The sequence below is a fragment of the Bombus pyrosoma genome, linkage group LG14 (genome assembly GCF_014825855.1).
Source record: "Bombus pyrosoma isolate SC7728 linkage group LG14, ASM1482585v1, whole genome shotgun sequence".
In the NCBI taxonomy this organism is placed as follows: domain Eukaryota; kingdom Metazoa; phylum Arthropoda; class Insecta; order Hymenoptera; family Apidae; genus Bombus; species Bombus pyrosoma.
Genome location: NC_057783.1, coordinates 2532674 through 2558705, shown reverse-complemented (window position 1 = coordinate 2558705; position 26032 = coordinate 2532674). Strand labels below are relative to the sequence as shown.

Here is a 26032-nt window from a genome sequence, read left to right as displayed (position 1 = left end):
TTTAACCGATCCCATTTTGGCAACAAAATCTTACAAAAATAAATATAAATGCTTTAGTACACCTAATGTTACCTATTTAAATATTTCTGTAGATTATTCTGTGTAACATTTGATTTGCTAAAAATTTGGGACGTAAGAACAGGTTTATGCGCCGATTTAGGCTGTTTACACGTTTACCGTAAACGCAGCACGAATGATTGCCACGATTCGTGTTGTTCTATTTGCCGAAAGGAAAACAAATCAAATCGAAATCTATATATTCAAGGAAAGAAAATAATTTGTCGCTCCTTCTAAATGGAAATATTCCCTTAAAGCATGGAAAATGAGTTTCGTTTGTTGGACGCGACACGAAGATGCATCATCGATCCCTAGGATTTCGCGATTCAATTAAACGCACGATCACTCGTCAAATACAATTCATTTTAATTAACGACGCGAATCGAATCACAGGCACAGCAACGACTATGACGTGTGCGAAATAGATTCCTCTGAACTTTACACGATCCCATTGGTCGAATCACGCGATGCAGCTTCTACCAGGGTTACCAAGTTTCGCGATCAACGTTCTGACTTTGATAAACAGAGTCGCTATCATTACGAAAACGAACAAAACTTTTCAACGCAGATCGAATCCACCGAATAAGAAATAAAATGAAAATGAAAATAAGAAATAAAGTTGAAGTATCCATACGTTTCTCGTTATCTATAGGTAGATACATTTTGTTCCTTGTTTCATTAGCTCTTGCATTCTACCATAGTATTATTCAAATCATATTCTCATTCCTCATATCTTTTCTCGCTGATTCTAAACTGCCCAATGATCTATCGTCCATTTCTCACAGCTTATCGCATTAGAGTCTAAAGCTGTCTCGCAATGTACCTCAAATTTGATCATTCGAGGATGGATTTTCAAGATGTAGAAGCTTAGCCGATTCGTGTAACCCTGTGTTTTAGCACATTATCGAGAAACGACCGCGTTCGATTAAACGTGATTACATTTAGCTACCGATCCTACCTCCACCGGTCGGACATCGAAGGAGCGTGAAGGTACGCGTGGAGAGCAAGCCGAAGAGGCCTGCGCTCGCGAAGGAAAGGAGAAAGTCGGGCGGAGTCATGGAAGAGACCACCTCCACCTTCAGGAGGTCACCTTCGAGGTGACCAATGCACCGCTCGACTAGAGCCATCAAGGTGCTCTTGGACCCAGACGTTCCCACCTCGACAGGGCCCCTGAACGAAGGCGGAGCCTTCTTTGCCCTCGGTGTTACCTCGGCCTTTCTTTTCCTTTCTTTTATTCTCAGCCTCCTTTGCCGCCAGCCTCCGTACGAATCGGCAGCCGAACAGTTCGAGCCGAGACCCCGAAGCAAACAGGTCTCACGATCGTTTTACTCGCATCCGGGAAAACAGATCCGTTTCCGTCATCCTTGACAAGACAGATCGTCTCGCGACCAGGTTACTCCAATTCCTTTTTCTGTAGCTCGTCTTTTTTACTGCCGTCGTATCTTTATCGCAAGTTTCGTTCAAGTTGCGTGTGAAGTGATTGCAAGGGACAGTTGAGAAAGAATAGAAAAGAGAAACGGTATTTCGGTTACGTTTATTGATAACGTCTGGCGTTTTGTGGTGGCTTGGTGATCCAAGAACGGCTGAAGACGACGACGATTAGCTAGATGGCAGTCAGCACTCTGAACATGGCACCCTATTTCACTGGATATCCTTTTCAAGGTACGTGTGTTTGTTTGATGAGATGATCTCGCGTGTATGTCAATATTAGCACCATGGTCAACTACGGTAGAGAATTTGTATCGAAGAAATTGAAGCAAGTAGAACGTGGAAAGGTAGATAACGCGGGACATCAAATTACTTTAGCAACAATTGTTCAAACAGACATACTGTGAATATATTACATTTTTATGCAACATTATGAATTCCTTGTTTTAATTGCTCTGGCGGTTCTAGTGTTAAAGAACGGTTTAGAGGTTTTGTGTTGGACCATCGTTTGGAGCAATACGATAATCTGGACAGAAATGTGTTTTAAAATCGTGCATAACTGAGATTTTGTTCCGAGTATTTCATTCTTCGTATTGATTAATTAATTAATTAATTGATCGTTCTCGCGTCTCCATTGTCTCTATGTAACTGGCCTATGCGTTATTTCTCAAAAGAATCTCAACATGCCGTTATATATTATCTATAATATCAATGATTATTCATTAAGTGTTATCTTAAAGAGACATTAGCATCCTTTCTTGTATAAATTTATTAATTTACTTGAAACAATTTGATAGAAGCATTCGTATTGTGTATAGTATGCGACGCCGTTTTCTATTGGATACCGTCGCTAAACACCAGCCACTGGAGATTGTCCGGCGTCAAGGAAAACAGGAGGAACTCTCCTCGTTAGAATTACACAAACTCGTCGTATTTACGGTATATTTATTAAAATTAAATTACGATGTTTATTATTCAATTCCACGTTACAACTTTACGTATTGAACATATAAGAATGATTGATACATCCAATTTCCTATGTTGTATATGCGTCTTTAACTTTAAGAAAGTTGCTTTGTCTTGGTTAAAGTTTAATTTAGAAGAGTTTGATATGAAATTTAAAATTATAATATCTATTTCTAAATTTATAAAAAGTTTCATAAATATTTACGAACATTAAGTACAAATTATTTTGCTTACTGTTTTACATAGGTATTTGTAACTATTCACGTCGAGAATATTTATTACAGGTATTTCGTATTGATTAGCTATCTTGTTTTTATCATAAATTGTCTATTATTAATTTTACGCCTATTGGAAAAAAAAATCGGTACAAAGGTTCGCAGGTATAACACAAAAAGATGGAACATTGCGTCGTGAAATTTGTCAGCGACGAAACTTTGAACCTTTTTCAGATCATAAGTTGTCGAGTGTAACGTAAAAAAATATATGAATGAGTGTATTTAAAAAATCGGAAGTATCAAAGTTTGATGAAAGAGAGCCGTCGCTTACCGTTATATTCGACACCATTCATCATTTTCAGCGCGTATGTATCTCAGATGGTCCGATGCGTAAAAACTTAATTTATGTGATAACATAATAACGGCGGGGATGGATATCAAAAACACTTTATCACATAATGCATGAATTATGATTTCGTGTAATATCTGGCTTAATATTTTATAAATTTTATACTCTATAACTTGCTCGATTTAATTTGAAATTATTCTTATACCCGTGGAACAATTTCATGAAACTATTCCGTCGTTAATATCGTCGAGTTTGTAATTTAATTTCATATTAAAGTTTATAAAATTATAGTGTTTGATAACGTAATGTATGATGATAATACGTAGATGTTTCCAATCTTTTCAATTACATTCACGTTCACCTAACGTTTTTCTGTGCTATCTGCAGGAACATTTTCAAGTATCACCTTGCTGAAATTATTATTCTCAAATCTTAAACTTCCATAGTTTTTTTTTTTTTTATTTAATAATTTACATTCGCAATTTGTCCAATTTGGACATTTGGTGAAATTTTTTAGCTGTTTAATTATCGTGTGGGTGGTTAGCCCCAGCGGGGTACCATTTTCGTGTTTGCTGGTTATATCCTTTGTGAAACTTGCATAGTAAACGCTTATTTCGATTCTCTTCTCAAATTGTTATTACTTTCTCATCTTCGATTGAAAATAACACGGATATGAATTAATTAATTCGCAAATTCTAACGTTTGAACAAACTTAATAATAAATGGAATCATAGTCGGAATATCGTCTGGAGAGCGATTGTCCCTGCAAACCGATGCAAATGAAGATCGCAGAAACGATATGCATGGAAACGAGGCTAAAGTTGACGTTTCGCATACCGACAAATATCGACGTCGGTCTCCTCTTCGAGGCTGCTTCTCAAAGGGCAGATGGAACTTTTACAGCCGATGTTAATGGTTTTACGATGCGCTTCGAGTGAATTATTCCCCGCCCGTTAAACGCTTTTGCCTTTTTTTTTTCCCCCCCTTCCACGCCTCGAGTGACCTTCTTCGGACGCATTTCATCTTCGAGTTACGCAAACCGTTTAATTCGGCCCCGCGAAAGCGTGAATTAATTCGGGCCAGCGAAGTTTCGACCATTACCGATTCCCATCAGAAACGATGAAAGGTTTCGAATAAACGCGCGTGAAACAAGCGCACGCGCGTTTACGACTTTAATACGCGATCTCCATTATACAGGGTTGCTCAATTATCATTACGAGAAACAGAAAATTCTTGTATCTATTTTATTTTTATTTTAATGAGCATGGGTGGCTGAATTTGGGTCATTCTGAGGTGATTACGGTCAATTTTTTACGTTTGACGATCGTTTCTTACAATGTTGAACGCTTTCTTCAAAGAAACGTAGAATTTTAATCTTATAACGAATTCTACTGTTACATATTTTATAACAAATTGTAATAAAATATTTTTTATCGAGTAAGTTGCCTAGAATTAATCAACGAGTGCGTAGTAATCGTATTTCGTAGAATATACTTTCGTTGTCTCGATTTTTTAAACAATTAATACAATGTCCCTAAATGATAAATAGAAGAAAAACTGTGGATCGTTATACATTTATGAGCGAAAGTGCAAAAATTTGCAGACTGCACGTAATATGTAAAGTATATATCAATTTGCATAACGCGGTCTAGCTATTATTTTCAATTCCGAGGTCAACGACACGGTAAAAGCAACGTATTACATTTTATTGAGTGATGAGAAACCGAATCTTTAATTAAAAATATCCGGAACACGTTACTTTATATTTTTTTACAACATACTTTTCATTCCTCAGAATGAAATATACAACACGATAAATCTTTATCTTACATACCAAACCTTATACGACGTGCTTTGACACATTCTTCAACACATAACTCAACCAGACTTTCTCCAGATCTTGCACAGACTGATCGTATTGTATCTTTAAATCCACGTCTATGTAAAAAATATACTTTATCATTTAAATCGTTGCTACAAAAATCGCACAAGTTATTTGTTTCTCCAGAAAATTCGTAGCATTTTCGGTAGACGCTGTCATGCGATGGGATTTGTATGGTTTATCGAATATGGGGCAAACAGCGAGATAATTAACGAGTGGATTAAACACGTCGATCAAACAGCAATCCCTGAAATTTAACAGGAAAAGTTAATAGAAAAGCTTCTTCAGCGAACAAACAAAACCCCTGTATCGACGAAGAAATATCAATTAAGCTCCATTCTATTAAATTCGTTCCAATGCCCTAGTGTGCTTAAGTTAATTGATTTACTAGTTGCAAAAAATTCGTCCAAGATCGGAGAAATATTTGGTATTACAAACATTTGCAAACAAAGAACATAAAAATTCTCTTTAAAGATTCAACTTTAAACGAATCCGACAATCGTTAGATTTTAACTTCGCCTATCTCTACGCTTTCCCGTACACGTACGAACATTTAAAAAATAAATTGCACATTACTTCCTACGATGTTTAAAAAATCTGCCTGTCTAATTGTAACTTTTCAGTTTATGAAGAACCCTGCAACGGTACCTGCATCGAGAATAAGTTTTCACGAGTGTTGGAATAACCGTGCGATCGTTTCCACTTTCGTACAGGTCATAAGAAAAAATACATCGGCCTCGCCAGAATAAGCACGAAATACACGCAGACCCATCGCGTTCGGGGTTAAACATCGTGCGTTCGGCGCCTTTTCTCGGTGAACGCGTATGCTACGTCTGGAAAGAAGTTCGGCTGTGAGGCAGGCCACGCTCGTGGGCGTCGGAACGTGAAAGAGTTAAAGTACGTAGCCAGAGCCGTGGGTACCTAATGTCTGATATCGGATAGGCCGCGGGCGACGGCACGTTGATTGAAGCCTTCGCAACTCGGAACTCACACCGAACGTTAAGTACATGCATCCTCTTGGTACATGCGGATACTCCCACTCAGGTACACGGCCACCTCTTCCTCCTCTTCTTCTGGGCTCTCAAATCGTTTCCCCTTGGCTTTTCATCGGGGCCGCCAGGCGAGCAGGCAACCAGCGATCGAGACACGTTCCCGTCCCGATTGTTTGCGCAATTCGTCATTTATCATGCGGTTACGAATGCTATTCGAAACGAACGGAATTGGTCATTGATTCTTGATCAACCGAGCTCGGAATGGTTAACGAGCGGTTTGTTTTGCCGGGTTTGGCCGCTCTGAAAAATCGCCCGGAACGCGCCGCGTTATGGATTTTAGGTTCGTTAGCTTCGTTAAAGTGCTGGCTCCGGCTGTTCTTATTGATTCGCTGTGATTTATTCCTCGTAGAGGTACGTTCGATGAGCTGGCACGTGAATTTTAGTTACTTCATTCTTCGCTGGACTTTTCATTTTAATTTGATCGTTGTATTTCTAGATCTGTATATGTGTATACGTTCGTGTTTGTTGATCGACTTCCTTGTTCTGGTTTCTAGGGGTCAGTAACTTTTTTTATAGATACGACAGCTGTTTTATAAAATAATAAATGTGTTACCATATACGACCATTATTATAGTTTCATACATAATTCTAATATTTTCAATACAGCGATAGACAGACGCAAATAACGTACAACATATAACAATGATTCCTTATCGTAGACGAGTGTTACATTATTATTTTTCAATGTTTCTTATGTATCTACACTTTTGTCGCGCTCTTCACAGCCTTGAAACATTTGTCCCTTCGCTTTCGATCGTTTGAACTTATCGAATAGAAATTGAATCTTTCCTTACTCGTGTTATAAATGTTACTAATAAGAGCAATCTAAAAATACTGTTAGAGAACGAATTAGGGGAGAAATAAATGTGCGAAATGTAGGATAACGAATTCAGGAGATACGATAAATATGTCAGAGTAATGGAGGAATAGTATTCTTCTTATGGATTGCCAATCTAAGCTGCAATTTTATAGTAAAGTAACGTTTAATAACATCGAGAAGAAAAATTCGCGTTATTGATGATAGAAGGCGTACTCTACTTCGTGCACACGAGATTTGATAAATTAAGTATACTTTATGGCCACTGCTAGTCAAATGATATCTAACAAATACCAACACCATTGAAACTCGATAGCCTTAGGGTAAATTTTAATCATGCGAGTTGCGTCGAGCGAATTCAAATCGGGGAAGCCCCTATCGCTTCATATCGGCACGATCATGGATATTAGCGTGATCGCCCACAATCAATTACCTGTTATCAATAATTCATGCTGGAAATTATTTTCTCCATCATTCCGAACAGATCGGCCCCTTTTATCTTTTCTACAGGGTGGTCTTACCTCAGATACAAAGTTCTTAAACACGTTAATGAGCGTCACACGTTTCTTGCTCTAGATCTAGATTATACTTCAGCAAGTAGTTTTCATCGGAGGATCGAAATACGTTGAAAAACAAAGATAGAGAAGCTGTTCGTTCAAAGATATACGAGGATATACTGTCCTGTTTACGATAATCCTATGACAGTAGTATCACATTCGTTTAACATCTGCCATCTTTGTAATACTACGTAACTTACGTTCGTACTTTGAAAGATATGGTACTGCTATCGTAAGAGAGAGATCGTTTGTTTTATAATAAAAATTAATTGACACGAACGTTTCTTAATTGGCCATTACATATTAACATTCACAAATCTAATCATCCTAAACTGAAAACATCCCAAAGCTAATCTAATTGCAATTTCACTATCCAAAAAAGTTCCTTCTTAAAATCCAACAGAGTCAACAATTTAAATTCTCTTTGACCCTCGATATTAACCCATAGACGTATTCCTCTCTTCCTTATTTCTACCAATTACCACTCACCATCAACGAAGATCCACCTTGCTTCCTTCCCACTAGCCAACATGTATACGCGGTGTTCTACTACTTGTAAAACGTTACTACTTCTTTTATTACTACTACTATCCCTTTACTACCCTATTACTATTACACGAAGATTTTCTACGTGTCCTCCCGTGTCCACATTGTGTACAGTGAATATGCGTGTCCACCATATGGTCGATACCTTCGAATCGCAAGACCGCGTGCCCCTTCATCAATTTCTGGCTACGTTCCAACTACGTACATCCCTCACCTTTTTAAACTTCCTCGCATAATTCGTCCACGAAAAAGGTATACTACACCGCCGCAAAAAGGTCGAGGGATTAAAAATTCGAAGATCGAGAAGACTTCCGACGAGACTAAAAAATTCCCAAGAATTACGTTCATCGAAACTTGCTCCTCTGTGAAACCAGTATCAGATAGTAGCTTCTTTTAAATCCTCTCAACCACCACGTATGTAGCGGATCATCGATCGCGAGTTATTCGAGTAGTCGGTGCGCAACAAAGTTGCACTTATCATGCCAGCGCGCAACTTATAACCGTGTTTCGCAATGGAGGACACATCGACCAGGTTATGCAGAAAATTTCACGTATTGTCGCGCCAGAGAAGTCCATGGGGACCCTGAAGAAGTGGCCACCCCGTGACCAGGTCCTTTCGCTCCGAGCCCGTTTTGGATCCCGCGCGACTCTCCTCGCGCGTACTGAGAGGAACGTGGGGCAAAGACGAAGACCGTGAAAAGAGAAAGAGCGAGTGAGATCGAGTCGGCGGCGGCGGTCGGCGCCTTTTGATCTTGCCTGTAATCCCGTCGGGCCCCGCGGCCTGACTGACGTCATGAGAGGTGTCCGAGGGCCGTGCGTACGCGACGATCCGCCTAAGAGTGCGGTGTGTGCGTTGCACGCGCTTGTGGATATGTCCTTACGCGCCTTACGGGCCATCGGGATCCCACCAAGTAGGAGGGAGGGGGATGTAAATCTCGCGGACTTGATGAATGACGAAACGGGACTACTTTGGCGGCACCAGAAAACGGCCGATGGAGACGATGGTGGGGTACATCTTTTTGAGTTATGCCGTGGTAATTAGCAGAAGTTTTCGTAGCAGGTGTTACGAAGGATTCGTGTAACGACAGGCCCATTACTACGATGATTATCAATTTTTAGCGAGTCGTTAGCCTCCACTATCTCTTTTTATCTCGCTCTCTCTTCCACTGATTGCCTATCTCTTCAGCATTCGAATTGCGGGCGGTTTCTTTATTTAGGACATTAATTGGGTCTTCCTTTTCCATTACACGTGTAGTTTCTGCACGTCGTTGCAACGTAACCCTTGCAGTGGATATTTTTTTAAGTGGCAGATAATGTTTCTTTTTTATCGATTGTTGATCTAATTTGCTGGATCGATCTACGCTCTTGGTATGGTCAAATATCTCACAACCAATTCTCAGATACATAACAAATTCGCTGCGTGTGATAAAAATACAAAAAGTAATCCTGTTTCTGCCTCAATAAAATTCGAAGTCTAATCTAGTGAAAGATACCTGCGTATTCTTGTTGATTGCGAAAACAGAAAATCTGAAGTATAATAAAAATCATTTTTATTGGTTTGTTAGCTGTATTACCTATTTTTTTACAAATTACACCAACCGAAATAAGGGTACGTAAATGTACGTGGAGCAAAAACCAGCGATTTCGAACCGTCGACTTGATCATTCGCAATCTTGTTCCTGAAATTGGAGGGGTGGATAGCGATAAAGTGTCAGCGGATGCGAGAGCATAGAGTTCAATGTTTCGTCTAGCATTACTCTAAGAAATGAGACGTCATATACGAGAAGACTTACGAGAGCTCTCTCGCGAGAACACCCCCTCGAGCAACGTGTTTGAAACAATGGTTCTTTATCGCATCCAATTACCTGTGCGCGTCGTAAAGTTTATATCGCGGGTAGCACACCGTGCACTCTTGCGGTTCAGCGATATTTTTTTTTTTTTTTTGTTTCGATGCAGATTTACAGCGAATGTACAAATTGACGGGGTCGCGATAGAAATTAATTAAGTGTCACGGAAACTTAAATCATCTACACGCGCTGATAATTTTATCTTTGCGTGCGGTAATCGATGGAGGATCTTCGGTTCGATAATTTTGAATCCGTAAGTTATTCGAAATGAGATATCTGGGTGTTACCATTGCACGATGTTGAACGTTTTATTCTTTTCAGAACATCGGACGAGCACAACGTTGCGAACGATTACCGTAGTATTTTCCTATTGCTTGTTTTAGAGCTGCTTTGATTTGTATATTACGAAGACAATGGGCAAAGAATACACAGAGAACACATTATTCTGCCCTTTTCATAATTTGAAAAAATAGCTTGTCCTAATGTTAACACGTTGAAGACATTAAAATGTTGCTTGTTTTAATATTAATATTAATTGATTTCTGTAAAACTTGATGAATCTAGAGCATCCTTTATTGATGTTATATTCTGTAGACGTAATATTTGCATATAGTGTATGCAAAACCATACACATAGTGTATGAGGTACACGTTACTCTTCTCTTGCTTAGTCATGGATTTCTGTCTTACGTGTAGTTCTTTCTTCGCCAAGTTTCACGATGCGCTTAATAAAAGGACCGACAATGGCATCTCTTTCGGAGTTCCTCCTTCGGAGACTTTTTCAAAAGGTTGCCGCTCCTTTCTACTTACTTCTTCGCTTACATTTTGCTGCCCTCTTGTTTCACTTCGTTATTATAATTAGGTTCGTTAAAGTGGTTTCTAATTGCAGGTAATTAGCGTTTGAGCGGCCTTTCGCGTGACACCGAAATTTCTGGACAACTTTTATAATACCGAAAAATGTCCACTTTACGCCAGCGAAAATTTAAGCTTTCGTATTGCACCGAATTGCACGCGTGTTTCGATCACTGAAATTGAAATCAGGGTTGGCGATGACTTAGGTGACTATCTCGACGTTTTATCGTGGTTGCCACTGTTGCACAATTTAAACATTTTTCCACATCGTATCGTCATCATCGTCGCGTAGGTAACATTAGAATCTCAACTGGATTTTCTTGATTTTGGTAAAAATTCCAATTTGGTTCCAAAAGAGAATTTCATAGAATTTAGTTTGGTAACAGCGTTTAAAAAAGCTGTACACAGGCTGATTAAAAGACTTTCAGGGGACCAGGTCAACGCTATAAAATTAGAACGTCCAAAACCAGTTCGAGAAGTTTCTGCAAATGTATTGCGCAATAGGAATTTCTTAAGATTGTGCTGAGCTCGCGAAAAACCTAATTTAGGATCAACTAACGTGTTTCATTCCCATTGAATACTTAATTTATTGCATATTAACCCTTTCATCTCTAATGAACTTTCTGTGATAGAGTACGCTTGTATAAACATCTTCCTGTTCCCGGTGCTCAAACAAATTTAATGTTAAATCGAAACGCGAAGGAAATATTCAGTAACGCGATACTAGTATCAAACGCGTACGTACATCCTCGGTTTGTAACAAGCGGTTCGTTTGAACGCCATATATGGTTTCATACTCGTGACAGGGTTAACACGTGTTCCATCCATGCTAGTTCTCACGCCAAGTATCAATGCAAGTATATTACACACTTCCATCTTTCCTTTTTCCAGGACAAGGTCGTGTGAATCAACTCGGAGGTGTTTTTATCAATGGACGTCCACTGCCGAATCACATCCGCTTAAAAATCGTGGAAATGGCGGCAGCCGGCGTGAGACCATGCGTGATCTCCAGACAATTGAGAGTTTCGCATGGTTGCGTGTCGAAGATCTTGAATCGATATCAGGAAACAGGATCGATAAGGCCAGGTGTTATCGGCGGCAGCAAACCACGCGTCGCGACACCGGAAGTCGAGGCGAGAATCGAAGATATGAAGAGACAGAATCCTGGCATATTCACCTGGGAGATCCGCGAGAAATTGATAAAGGTCTGTTGATAATGTCTTTACGCTATTGATCACTCTGTGCAAAAATGTTTTACGGTCTGTAAGACAATGTTTTTATAATTACGCGTCATGGTTGTCAATCTTAATTAAACGGCGTCATTCCTCTTTTCCTGACGAATTACTTTAACGATTATTTATTAGAGATAGTTGACTGAAATAAATCGGAATTTTGCTCGTTTACGAGGGGAAAATAATTAATTATAATTTCCTATTTCGGTCTGGTGATTAAGAATTCAAGAGCACAAGAGTCGCTGTAGTAAGTAGATTGCTTGAATAGAATCCGATCGAACATTTTGTGATTGTACGAGGTTTCAACGCAGCTTCAAACGCTTTACCACGATTATAGCTGCGATTCAAAATATAAAACGAAAGTCGACATGTACTTTATTTATACAATTTCTGATATATCACGTTTCTCGTCGTATATCATCTACTGTTGAAAGATTTCACAGTAAATTTCTGAAGAATATTCAAAGCCATTATACGATCGTACATTCGGTTAAATATTCAGAATACATGATGGAGGACGTAAAAGGGAAGAAAATAAAGTTTGATTAATTTCCATTAGTATACTAACTGGTCCAACGTGGTTCTGCCAGCAGGATGGTATCTGTGACAAAGCGTCAGCGCCGTCAGTTTCCAGTATCTCGAGACTTCTTCGTGGTCCCACAAATCAGACTCGTCCTGGAGATGATCCTCGAAGAAATCATTCCATTGACGGAATACTCGGTGAGACCATTTCTTTCTTTAAGATCATCGTCATGTAATTCGATATTTAAAAAAGAAAAAAGAACCACCTGTACATGGAAATCGATAGGGATGTACGACGCGTGTAAAATTTGCGAACATTGTCGCTGTCTGTTTTAACATCGCGTAAACAATTAGGCCAGCGTAAATGAAACGGTCGAGGTAATCGACCGATAAACGTAATTACAGCGTGCGGCTGCGTTAATTGAGTTAAGGTACCGTAGCGATAAATACCGCGTACATTTTGTACCGGTTGAAAAAAAGCTGCAGTTCGTGGTATTACAACGATCTTTGTAACAAATTACGTTATCTCAATGGCGAGAAAAATTTCTTCTCCTTCGGCTCCTTTTTCGATAGCGACGCTGCTACTACATTTTCAGAATTTATTCCTTCCCGAAATTATATATAGAAGCAATTTATGGTTTATAGTTAGCGTATCAGGCTTAATCCTCGTGTATCTACAGCACTCGTACTAAGAAGTATAGGACTAATTAAAAATTTCTTCTCTTAGATCGTTGATGAGAGACTTGTAGAGTTTATTTTTTTCAATTAATGAGTCGTATTATTCTGACGATATAACGATCATCTCTTTTCATGATCTATTAGTACGGCAAAAGATACTCGGATCCCATATAAAATAACTCTGAAAGATATTACTAATTATAGATCATCCGTATTGGCACGAAAGGCCATTACAATTATCCCCGAGAATATACGTATCTCTATATTCAAACAACCATAATGAATCGTATACGAGCAGTGGATCCACTATCGAAGCTTCTCGTGTCTTTCTGTTACTGTATTCACTTTCTACCGCATTTGCCTGTATACATACAGCTCCAATTTGCTGTAGATATGGCGATAACACTTTTTGACAATACGGAACGTAGACACATCGCACGATTATACAGAAAATATAATCAAACGAAATTTTGCCTACAAACAATGAAAGAAGTATATAAATGAGAGAAGGTATATTCGAAGAATGGAGCATAAGTTGACAAATTTTGTTTAGAAAAAGCTACAACGTAGTGGAAGGGCAGCTCGATTAAAACTCAAGTAGAAGCAAATAAAATTTTGATAAATGTACGCGTCAGAAGCAAAGAAGGTAGAGTACAAAATAGAAAAAGAGTATTAAAATAAAAGTAGCAGAATTTGAGAAACATTGTTCGCAAAAAATATCGACGGAGATATAAAAATATCTGCGAAAGTAAAACTCGACCGCCCTTCTCTTCCACAAAATCAGCAACGTTTCTTTAAATAAATCTATTCATCGGGAGACTTTTGCTCGCTCGAAGGACTGAATAGTTTCGAGGGCAAGAGGAGATTAACGGGAATATAGGTCCGGCCGGCGGACGTAAAGGGAGTTCCTTTCTTTTTTATTTATTGGTGGCGGTGAAGCTCGCGAAGAAATATTAGGCGTCCCGTGGTGCGTAGATGTGTCGAGTTTATTACCTTGTCGGGAAGATTTAGTTTTGATTAGATGTACGCCGGGGAATTGCAGCCCGATGTAAGAACGGCTGGATGGCCTACCTGTTGATCGGTTTGCACCGCGCCGCGCACAAATCTTCATTTCGTCCTCGGTCAAATTACGTTGTACCGGCTGGCTCGAGAATCCGGAATGCGTTATAAGGCGTTTTCTAAGTGAAATGTTGCATGATTTAGTAAAGTTTGTATTCCCACGATCATATCCTCCATAGAATAAAATAGCACTGCTATACCAGCCAGCTACAATTGCACTTCCTTCTCAGGCAATAATCTCTCTGCGTATACTTAATCACGTGAATCGATTCTTCTCATTTTACTACGGATATAAACGGCGTTGCTTGGGAAATGTTTGAGAAAATTAGTTTGTTGCGGCTAATGATCGTCTTAAGTAAGATCTTTTCTTCTTTTGAGCACAGCGGAAAGAATTCGAAGGGTGTATTTTAGCTCACAATATCCTTTTTCTTATTTTTGTACGGAATAACTATACTTTTTCCCTCGGTAGTTTGTGCACATAGTAGTTTAGTATAGTAGTATATTGGTATTACTATAGTAGTATAGTAGTTTTCCTCCGTATTTCGGTAACATTTGCGAATATATTTAAAAACAAGTAATAAAAATTAAAGTTGTAAAGAGTTGAACGGGCTTACTTAAAAAGCAACCTCGCAATGGCTTCGCGATTCCATTTATTCTTCATGTTTTTGAGATAAGAAATTCGACGAGATTTTTCATTGGAACGAGCTTAGCTATTGGTAGTGTTAGAAGGAGAGAAAAGTGGATAATTAAAAAAATGAAATGAAACACTTTGAAGTTGGATTTTTTAACAGGTTTTCTTTAACATTTAAAGTAAGGCTTTAATAAATGATAGAATTCATCGGAATTCGTTTATTCATGTATTATAGGCTTACATCGATATTACAAAGCATAAAAATGTAATTAATTAACCGCTATGGCGGATGATACGATATAAAATTGAAATAAAAGACTGGAGTATCGTATCCATCGCCATGTTGACGTGCAGTCGACGTAATGTCAGGAAGGATAAAGAATCTCTTTGAATACTCTCCCCATTGGATGTAAAATCTTTATGGATCTTTTCATTCCTGCTTTCACACGGCGTAAGGGCAATGAAGTCTTTTGAAACATTCGATCGCGGTTGTGGGTTTTTCGGAGATTTGTATAGAAAGAAAAATAGATATACATATATAAATGAAAAATAATACGAAGTAACGTTACGTAAGTTAGGATTTTAACGCTGCTGGCTGTGATAAATGAAAGGAATTAAAATTATTCTATCAGGTTACGCTCTTCTATACGCATACTTGTAGCGCACTAAATTTGCAAGAATTAGAAGCCCTGTAAATTACGATAATAATTTTCTACGAGTGAAATATTTTCTCATAACTAATTTTCCAATTTTCTTCTAATAAATGAGCTTCCCTTAAATGAAACGAACAACGTCGAATTTAGTCACTGCGTCAGAAGTAACTTTTTTTTTTATGAAAGTTACAAAAATTAAAAACGTCTGCCTCGATACATCGATACTAATTAACTTTATCTTTTTATACCCACCTTTACGCCCACCCAAGGTCCTAGTTCTTGACTTGCTCTCTATTCCTATGTTGATATATGAAATTATAAGTGCCATTATAAAGTAGCAATAATATCTACACCCCGTTTAATTCCCACGTAGCCGGTACGTTCGAACACTTGGCTGAGCATTCTCATCCTCGTTAAAAATTAAACGGGCAGTTAGTACAAAACGGAAAGCTAGAAAGCAGCGCGAAGGCAAAAAATAGTGGGCAGAAGAAGAGGTTAAGGTAAGAAGAAGAGGTAGAAGGTCGGTGAGAGCCAGAACAGAGAAAGAGAGGACACGGAGAGGAAAAGGTAGAGCGTGTACACACGCGGCGTGTGGTCTCTCGTGCTCCGTATCCGGCTGCCTCTAATCTTACAAACCGCCAACACCAGAGCGAGCCTGCCGTTTTCTTCGAGGAACAACAGGGTCCGACTCTATTGATTTAGATGTTCCGCTGATCTAAAGTGGTAGTCAAGCGAAACTGTCAGGGATAATGATAATAACTGTCTGGCTTCCCCCGACAGTAATTGTTTACACGGTTTTGGACGATTAACCCTTTGCGGTTTTCTGTTTGACTTTATACTGTCGATATTCATCATGCCCTTTGTAATGTAACGACGTAATTCGTTTCGTCGAGTTCAACGAATTTTCGTTACGTTTAACGAAACGCGAATAAAATTTGATAACGTACATTAATTCCAGATCGGAGATTTTTTGCAAATCTCGTGAGACGGTAATTTCTGAATTTCGTTTAGTGAAGCATTCACTTTCGCTCATCCTTTCGATTTAGGTCCGGGCTACGGACTTGATCGTGTATTTCATATTTGTTGAGATATGTATAATTTTCTGTCCTGGACTAGGTTAAACGCGCAGTAAGAATACTTGTATGCGAGTATCAGTGTGTGGAAGTATGTGTGTGCGCGGCGTCTCGAAAACAGATGAATGTAAACAGTTCAGTCGTTAGAAGCATCTGGAAGGACAGTCGGTTAATATCGGGTATAGAAGAAAGCGCAGATATGTATCGATAAATATAATAGAGATCGTCCATTAAGTAAATGTATAATTATTCAAACATTAATTAAAGGTGTAAATTTTGTGTTCCCATAACATTATTTCGGCTTCGAAGATCCAAAATTCTCAACAATATTATTTCTTTACTCTATGTTTACAAATTTTTTAAATATACAACTTTGACGTTGTACATGTAACGAGTCAGACTATTGGATTATTTTATTATTTTATTTATCATTACGCTTATTGATGTACGTTGGGAGGAAACATTGAGAAGAAGCCAAAAAGCATCTTTTTCTCAGGAGAAGAATTTAAAGCTGAAAAAGTAATATCCTGCGCGACACGATTTTGTACAAAGAAGTCATCGTCGGTGTAGCTTCGATTTTCGTGCGAGAAACGTTCGTTGCGTTAAACGAGCGAAAAAATCATGCAGTTTAAGTAAACAACGAGCGATCAAGATATTTTTCGTTATTTGTTGAAACAAACCACGGTATAAGCGAGCGTTGACTGGCCGTGGAAAGCGTGAAGGCTTCGAGAAGTGGTTAGATGTTCTGCTCAAACCGTCACGAGGATTTACGGCTGCGGCGAGGTCTTTAATCTCGAAGAAACCGCCGTACACTTCGCGGCGTTCAACTTCATGAATTCGAGAGCTGACGTTCGCGCAGGTGCTATTGATTTAGACGTTCGTTCCCGTCGATCGATCGACTTAATTCAGGAATCGACGCATAAATTGCCGTGTCTGAGTCGAAAGGGAAAGAAAATGTAAAAAAAGCTTTCGCACGGACACGAACGAAACTGCGATTACGATTTAATTCGCCTATCACTTTAACGAAATGCAGAAAAAATATTCTTTCGTGTAATTTTTTTAAACATTAATCTTCAGTGAGCTTTCTAAGGTTCGCTAACTCCGATCTTCGCAACTTAAACGTGCGCGTTTAATAATCAAACTTGAAAGACTATAGCTTCGTTAGCTTAGAGTACCGAAACATGAAAGTTTCTAAGGAATATTTCGAACGAGGATCTTCCTTTTGACAGACATTTTTAAAATCGAACAATCATAGGAGCCAAAAAACTCTTCTCTTTGGAAGATCGATTTTATTTACTCCGTGTAGATGCGCGCAGCCTTTTAACTCTTTCCAGTACAAGAGATCAAAGAAGGTTTTAATTCTACGAAAAATAGTTATATAACTATTCTTTGTTATTTAAACGATGCGTTCAATCTTCTCGAAAATTAAAAAACGACGTGTTTGGTATTTTTTAAGAAAATACTTATGGAAGGTACGTTGCTGGATTGCGATACTTTCGATGCATTGCCACGATAATCTAAAGGAAATTGGGCAAAAATGAGCTGTTCCAATCTCTCTGTTACAAAGTGCGGTATCATTAGTCATGAATAACTGACATTAATAGATATACAACGTCTCGTACGCTTCAGCATTTGGAATGTAATTACAGAACAATTGGTAACGATTAGAAAGGGTGGATCGTAGCTGGTGGTAAGTACAATTAGGAACAGAGTGATTCTGTGTGAAAAAAGTAAGTCGAAAATATGCAATAAAATTCTTTCGTACGACGCTTCGTTTCTGAGAAAATCGAGTTTGAAGATTTGCCAAGTATACTTAAACCTGGCTAAGTACCAAGACTAGGCACGAGAAAACAATCGGCAGGACGTTATTATTCGTGCGAAAATAAGTCGTAAATGTAAAATAAGATTTTTCGTTCAAGGCCTCATTTTCAAGCCTCATATTCCACGCTTTTTACTTATTTTCACGTGTAGTTTAACTCCTGTCGATTACTCTTGTTCAGTTCGGAACTAGCCAGTTTTACGTCTACTTGTCATATCTTGGAACTGGTTTTTCTCGGAAATTTTACCGTACAAATTTTACCGTATATTTCCTTATTTTGTCTCATGGAATATCTCCCTACCCAACTGTGCCACTTCTTACACCTACCACTCTGCATTTCTCTTTATCTGACACCTGCTATTTCAATGCATTGGGTAGGCAACTAAGTGATTGAGTTGCCAACCCAATATACCGTCCACGCTATTCCAGCAAAATCGACAAGAATCCACTGATCCTACGCAATTGTTAAATATAATCAAACTTGCGTTCACAACGTGTTCACGCTGACGGCACAACCGTTCGTCTCGCAACAATTGCAAGATAGAGATTAGAAACAATACCGGCGATACTGGAAAGGGTTAAACGAAAGGCTGCAGAGAACGAAAGGCAGAAACGTTAGAAGAGGCGCGCAATTACGTTGTCGTAAAACTCGACGTCGATTGGAGAGACGAAAGAGTTTCCGGTACGGAGCCTCGCGAGGGAAGACGAAAGGAAGTATCTCGTGGACGTTGGACAGGCTTTCGTTTAGCTCGGGTGGGACGGGACATGTCAAAGAACTTAATTTCTTCGCGGCGGACCCTAATTTCTCCGGTGTTTTAGTTTAGTATAGGTTCGGCTGGCACGGCTGTAATCAGGAGGGTCTTAATGGTGGGTTGCCGAGTCCGGCGTGTGAACTGTGGGCGTGAACGACTCGCTTCCTATCTTCGGTATCTGACGTGCAGCACGTGCTGGACTGGGAGACCTTCTTGCCGCTATTAAGAAGCGTGCTCCGTAACATCTCGCCGGGATCTCTTGGACCTTTAGCGTCGATTCCTTTCGTCGATAAGAGCGCGGCTTCGTCCGCCGCGTTCCCTGGAATTTTCAATTCCTCCTCTTTCGCGTGCCAAGCAGCAGAAAACGCCGCTTTTCATAATTAATTTCATCACGCCTGCGTATACGTATCGTGATTGAGAGAAATCTTTCGATCGTTCGTGATAACACACGCAAACGACTTTTCTCTTCTATTTCCCCATTCGCAGATTGGTTAAAAATAGAAGATTCGATATTTAGTATCTTTATGATGTTGAATATCAGGAATGATCTTTTCTAAGATAATTTGATATTGCACAAAATGTTTATCGCAATGGTTGATAAGATTTTTCTCACGATTGTAGGTTGAAAAATAGGTTGAGAGTAATAATTCGGCCTTGCGTAGGGTCTCGTCGAAATTATTGGAAGAACTCGCTCGAGCTTACATTACATGTCTAGCTGACATGATCGGAATCATAGTTTTGTATAATGTACTATAGTCATTGAAAATTGATTCTTACTCCGGTTCAGGTGCAATCCTACGCTGATACAATTGCAGTTTTAAAAGTATTTGTTCAACTAAGTTACGACAAACGAGAAGAAAGTAGTTTTATACGAAGGGAAGATTGACATTATTCTTGCATTGTTAATTAATATTTTTATTTTACATTCTGACTTTAGGAGGCAGCAGTGGCGATGACTCGGACACAGAGAGCGAGCCAGGAATCGCCTTGAAGAGGAAGCAACGTAGAAGCAGGACCACGTTCACCGGTGAACAACTTGAGCAGCTTGAAGCAGCTTTCCATCGAACACAGTATCCTGACGTGTATACCAGAGAAGAGTTGGCACAAAAGTACGTAGAATTTTCATCTTTCTATATAAATGTTAGTTTGTATTCTTATTGGTTTACCACAAAATCCAACGACCGATTCAAATTGTTATGATTAAACGAGCAGAATCGTGAGCAGGTAGTTTGTACGCGAAACGATCAACTCAAAATCTCTTTCTCGGTTTCGTTGCAGAACAAATTTGACTGAAGCACGCGTGCAAGTATGGTTCAGCAACAGACGAGCCAGACTTCGCAAGCAGTTGAACAGCCAACAGTTGAACGCCTTCAACACAATGAGCTTGCAATCGTTTCAAACTCAACATTACGGTAGCAGTGCTGAAAGTTATCAGAGCTATGGCCAAGCATCGGTAGCTGCAGCCGCAGCAACCACGGCTGGTTATCCTCAACATTACAACTATAGCGAGAATTACTACGCTGCTCAGCAACAATGGCCAAGACCGACTGCGGAGAATTACGGGTGAGTTACCATTTATCAAAGACTTTTATCAAACAAGACGATAAAACATAGGAGTCTGAACTGTCTGAAACACGAAATACAAAGCAAACAGAGGCGATGATTTTAACGTTGAACATTTTCTAAACTATCGTCTGCTCAGAGAACTTTTATTTTCCAAGTTCCACCATCGTGTTACGCTTCGATGCTTCCTTTTAAATGTATTTTAAACGCAAAACGAGCAGATCTATTTTTGACAACTGCGTCTCGTTTCCATTACCAAGAGAAAGTTTTTCATTTGTAATTCTGCGCGTCACGAACATAATCGCAAGTGGGAAAAATATTAATTCGCTGGAGCTTAAAAGTCAGAGAAGGACCCCCCACGAGGTCCACTGTCGAGGCAAAGTGCACGTTGTCGGGGTAGAGATACATTATCCCGGGCGTTTAAAGCGGGCGAGCCTTGCGGAGGGGAAAGCTTTAGTAGAAAAAAGGAAAGAAATGCGGCAGATACTCGGTGAGGAGAAAGAGCGAAGGCATCCTGTGCTCACAGGGTGTTTCGAACAATTAATTCAGCCATTGTGGCGTAATAACAGGTTGGCGAAATGCTCGCCTGCTGCAGCGTGCTGTTACACGCCGAGTGCAGAGGCCAATTCGCTGCAGCGCAGACCGCAAACGACGAAAGTCCCTAGGAGAAAGACGAAAGAAACAGTGAACCGGACAGCGTAGCGAGAAATTGAAAACGAAATCTGAGAATCTGAAACTGGAGAAAAGGAAGAGGAAGGATTAAATCCGCGACAACCTTTTTACTATACGTGCGTGCACGTCATGCGCAATCCATTGGTCGAAAATTTGGCACTTATTCGACAAGAGAACAAGTATCGAACAAGTATCGAATCAAATGCTTGAAATCGGTATGTAATTATACAGCGGAAAGATTAGATTTCATCGATGGATTAATCGTTGACAAAATACACATCGTTCCTTCTTTATCCTTAGATTCATCTCCATAGTCTTTTCAAATTTCCCTATCTTTTTCCCCATCTTTTTTCCTCTTTAGACGGTTTCGAGCTTTTAGTCATTATTTCATAAGAATCTGCGTAATATTATAATTCTTAAACTGGAATATTTTATCATATATCGAAAAATGGAAATATATCAGATAAGATACTTCAATGTAAGAATCAGCTGTCTGATAAGACGAAATATTACGATGCCCATGGTGTATTAAAGGAGCAATCCCTCGAAGCAACCAACTTTAACAAAACAAATCGATGAACAGTGATTACTATTTGCAAATTTAAAATGCAAACGCCACGGTACACGATTCGCTTGATCTCTATCGAAGCTACCAAGGACAGGAAATAACAGCGAACTACGCTACTCTCCGATTTGCTTTGAAAGTCATGAATATTAAAGACGACGCGAAACTCTGGACCAGCGTAACGTACCACGCGAATAGCTAAAAACAGACGACGAAGAAATGACGAGCGTCGAACTGTTTCGAACCGTACGAATCTCTGGGCGATGGAATCCCTGAAGAGGAGAATCGGCCGAACGAGCGGGGAAAAGCAAAGAAAATAACGAGAAAGCGACGCGCGGTGGATGAAACAGGTGAGACGAAAGACTCCCCGAGGAGGAAAAGAGAAGAATGAGAAGAAGGTAGACGAGGGAGAGAAAGAGAGTTGTTGGCTCGGCACGGCGAAGCAGCCGGGACCCCACCGACACGTTTTCTGTGTGGTCCTCAATTATGTTGCTTCTTCGGCCCCCGTAATGAAACGCTACCGGCTAATAATCCAACGCGGGTCTTGATCTTCGCCGATGATCCAGCTTTAACCGGGGGACTTCGTGGCCTCTGCTTCACCCCGGAAGCGGTTCGACCTCGACTGCCACGATTTTCGGGTCTGCCTCTACGAAATTCCACCGACACCGTGGACATTACCGCGGACCATTTTTCATTCGTTTTATCGGCCTCCTGGTAGCCGCGCGATCGCGGAAATCACATCGGGCAGAAGATTACGCCACGCGATTCGATTCAGCTGAGTATCATCGTCGTTTGAATTTCGCGGCGTACCGCTTTCAAGGTGCACGCGTTTTATGGATATCCATTTGCGTTTATACAGGCGATAATCATCGTGCCAGCCGTTCTCTCCGTTGTTATTAAAAACGAACGCCAAGCATCGGAAATATAATGAAGTAGCGTTTTGCCTTTGGTTAATTGACTTTGCCGGACGAGGACAGCAGGCATTTTATGCGACAGTAGCACGTATGCGTCGTCCCGATGAAATTTTACAGGGAATTGGGATGTTTGAGGAGCAAAACGACGCCGAAGCACGAGAGGAATATTAATGGTTCAAAATATAGGAAGTTTTGGAGCGGCCAAAACAAAGGAAATTATATTAAACGCTAACGCGATCGTTAGAGCAGTCAAAGATATTCCCAATTTCATGTTTTATATTTTGGAATTTGCTTTCGCTGGATATTGCACCTATGTCGTTGCTGAATCATTCCAAATTGCCTGTAGTCTTTCCTCTTTTGATATAAATAGGTGAAAATTTATTTTTCTTGCATATTTATAATCTTGCTAGACGCCGACGATCTAATTATAAGATAACTGCAATTATACGTAACAAGATTATACTTGAAACAAACAGCGTAAAGTAAGTGGAATTCACTGTTCTTGTTAGAGCGATACCATCGACTTCCCTCGCTATCTGCGATCGAACAACAGAAACCTACGCTCGGATAAAGATATTCGAAGTTGGTTTAATCAAGCACCGGTAAGGTATCCTCGTGTAAAGGAAATTTCAGGATGCTTCACCGAACGTGTAAAAATTTCAAACCAGCCCATCTGTAAACGCCTTTTGCCAAACGAATTCTCCAGCCGCTCGCCTCTACCTTAATTTCAGCGATCGTCGATTATAAATTATTCGTTGCAGCTAAAGTTCGCTGGAATTCATTAACAATTCCATAGAGCTGAATATGATTTGTAGCGTTGGTTGGCTAGAGGAAAATAGATTCGTAGAGCACACGGGGACGGTCGATAAATCGTGCAGCTTCCGCTGTACCGTTTCCTAGAAGGAATTAAGGTGCAAGGACGAGAGAGGACGAGAAAGGACGAGAAAGGGAGGACGAGAATACGACGAAGGAAAAAGGCGCGCGGATAAAGGAAGAAGAAAGGAGAGAGAGGAATTAAATGGTTCCAGCATCGGCACGCTTTAGGGTCCTTAACCGTGCTGCTGTGCCGAAACGGTCAAAAGGGCCGCTACTCCGTTTTGAAATCGGTTGTTGGCAGCCTCGACACGCCCTAAACGATTCGTACTCGTACGTGTGCGAGCGTGAAGCTCGCTGCCTTGCTCCGGTATCGGTTTGCAAACGAGCAGCGAGCTTTGATTGCACGGCGAAACGAGGGAGAAGTTGGCCGGCGGTTACTTTGAGACTCGCGAGAAACGAAAAGAGAATTTCATCGGGAGGTTATGCGCAGGCGAAACTGCCCCGCAGTTTTAATACTTTGATACGGTCGCGCCTGCGCTCGCCAGGAACGCCGCGTCGTCGACCTGCTTTACATTCAGCGCAACATGCGTATGAATTTCGCTGCCTTCTACGTTCCCCATCTCTCGCGATCATCTCATCCGCGGATACTCACGATGCACGTAGATCTGCGCTTTATCGGCCGTGATTCTTTTAATACGCCACCGATGACTCTCTAAGATTGGACGAGAGATTCTTTCTTTTTGTCGTATCGATCAGAGTGTTAGGTAATCAGGAGATGCTGCGAAGGAGTTTCGATTTCAGGGCAAATTGGAATGCTTGGGTTTTAAAGAAATTAAACGTGTACAGATAATCCTTCCGTAATATAAACTACGCATAGTTGGGCAACTAACATGTTCCGTTCGCTTCTCCTTCGAACCGTAGATGTAAGATCGGATCATAGGTGGTCCTATTACGTTTGTTAATTAATCTCGTAGAAAACGTGGTACTTATCGGAGAAACGAAAAATTGGTTTATACGTTCGTGCGAGATAACGATTGAAAATACGCAGAAAATTTCTGTGAAAGATGCAGAATCGCAGAAGGTAGATTAACAATTGTAACGTCTAGGATTCTTCGATTGAAACTTCACCGAGGAAGTTTTACAAAGTGCAATTCTGGTTTGCAGGGATATTTAAACGAGATAAATAAATTCTCCGCTATCGATCGTTGAAATCGAACATTTATTCGTATAGAAACTTCTTTTATACAACGACGTATATCGTTTTAATGACCAAGATCGATATTATGTCAGGAATCAAACAAATTTGTATCGCTATATAGTTAGTTACACTTCCCTTTATTTTTTCCTTCAAGAGTAGCTGATGATCGCACCAGAGAAGTTTATTATATGACGTACATAATACCAGGGTACAAGTTGATTACACGTATACCTAACATAAACGATTTTTCAACTAAATAACTTCAGCAGCGCTACACTCACGCAGTCGCACATAAATTTCCCTTCTCTGATGTAACAGAAGTCGGAGACTGTAATTACGACGATTAACTCTGCCTCTCCTTATCCTTGAACAAACCCGAGAAAACATCCATTGCAGAGCTCCGTTTCTTTTTTCGTTGCAGATTGTTCAACGCCTCTCACTACGGTAGCAGCAATCTGGCCTCTAATCTCACTACCAGCAATTTGAATCTAGGTAGCCTGAGCGGCAGTGTCAGCCCTACAGCGTCCAATATGAGCGCGTGCATGGTCCAGGGTGCGTCTTCAGGGGTGCCAACCCCGGCAGGGATAAACCATCACGTAACACCGCATAGCCCCAGCGAGGCGAAGAGCGGCTACCCTTATCTGGGTGGAATCGAGTCGCAGGTCTGTGGCAGAGTTCACTGAACCGTGGTATACAGTTAAAATGGCAGAAAGAGAAACACGAGAGTCCAGTAACCGAATTCTTTTTCCTATTTGACTCCCTTCGAGAAGATTACACTAAATTCTAGAAAAACGTGAAAGTTCTAGAAAATCGTAAACAAATTATTCTTTGACCAAGATCTTTCATTTTCGAATTTACCATACAAAATATGTAACGTCATGGGAAATATATAACGTTACAGTGGAGGTTGAAATTAAAGGGTTAAAACGAGGAAATTTACGAAATGCGACTTTTTGACAAGTAGAGTGATATAAATATTACGTTTGTACATTGTTTCACGGGGGAAATCGAAATGCCCTCTTTCGAGATCTTAAATTATAATCCTAACGCCTACCACGATGCAAATATGTATATAGTATAACGCTGCTGTAAGCCTCTATTGTTTTTATTTTTCTTTTTCTATTTGTAGACACGCAATGTATATATATTATCTGTTGAATCTTAAGATATCTTAATTCGTTTTAGCCGTTTCAAGTTATCGTTTCCTTCGAGAGAAGATTTGTAAAATGTTACACGAGAAGGAATATCTTTAAGTGCACATATTTATTCGGTAATGACGCGAATAATTGACGTTAACGTTTATTTCGATCTTACAAAC

The 26032-nt window shown here is 39.9% G+C and overlaps 1 protein-coding gene across 1 annotated transcript; it reads left to right on the top strand.

Annotated features, from left to right (window-relative positions):
* Window positions 1-1664: 1664 nt before the first annotated feature.
* On the top strand, window positions 1665-25397 carry LOC122575148 (protein gooseberry-like). Its single transcript, XM_043743707.1, has 7 exons — window positions 1665-1719; window positions 11459-11772; window positions 12390-12519; window positions 15716-15718; window positions 19924-20095; window positions 20265-20549; window positions 25136-25397. The coding sequence occupies exons 1-7, from the start codon at window positions 1665-1667 to the stop codon at window positions 25395-25397; spliced, it is 1221 nt and encodes a 406-aa protein (XP_043599642.1).
* The last annotated feature ends 635 nt before the right edge of the window (window positions 25398-26032 follow it).

Excerpts from the sequence above, each read along its gene's own strand:
- LOC122575148 (XM_043743707.1), top strand. The coding sequence starts at position 1,665 with ATGGCAGTCAGCACTCTGAACATGGCACCCTATTTCACTGGATATCCT. Across the intron at positions 11,773-12,389 it reads TCCGCGAGAAATTGATAAAG|CAGGATGGTATCTGTGACAA; the intron begins GTCTGTTGATAA and ends TGGTTCTGCCAG. Across the intron at positions 20,096-20,264 it reads AGAGAAGAGTTGGCACAAAA|AACAAATTTGACTGAAGCAC; the intron begins GTACGTAGAATT and ends GTTTCGTTGCAG.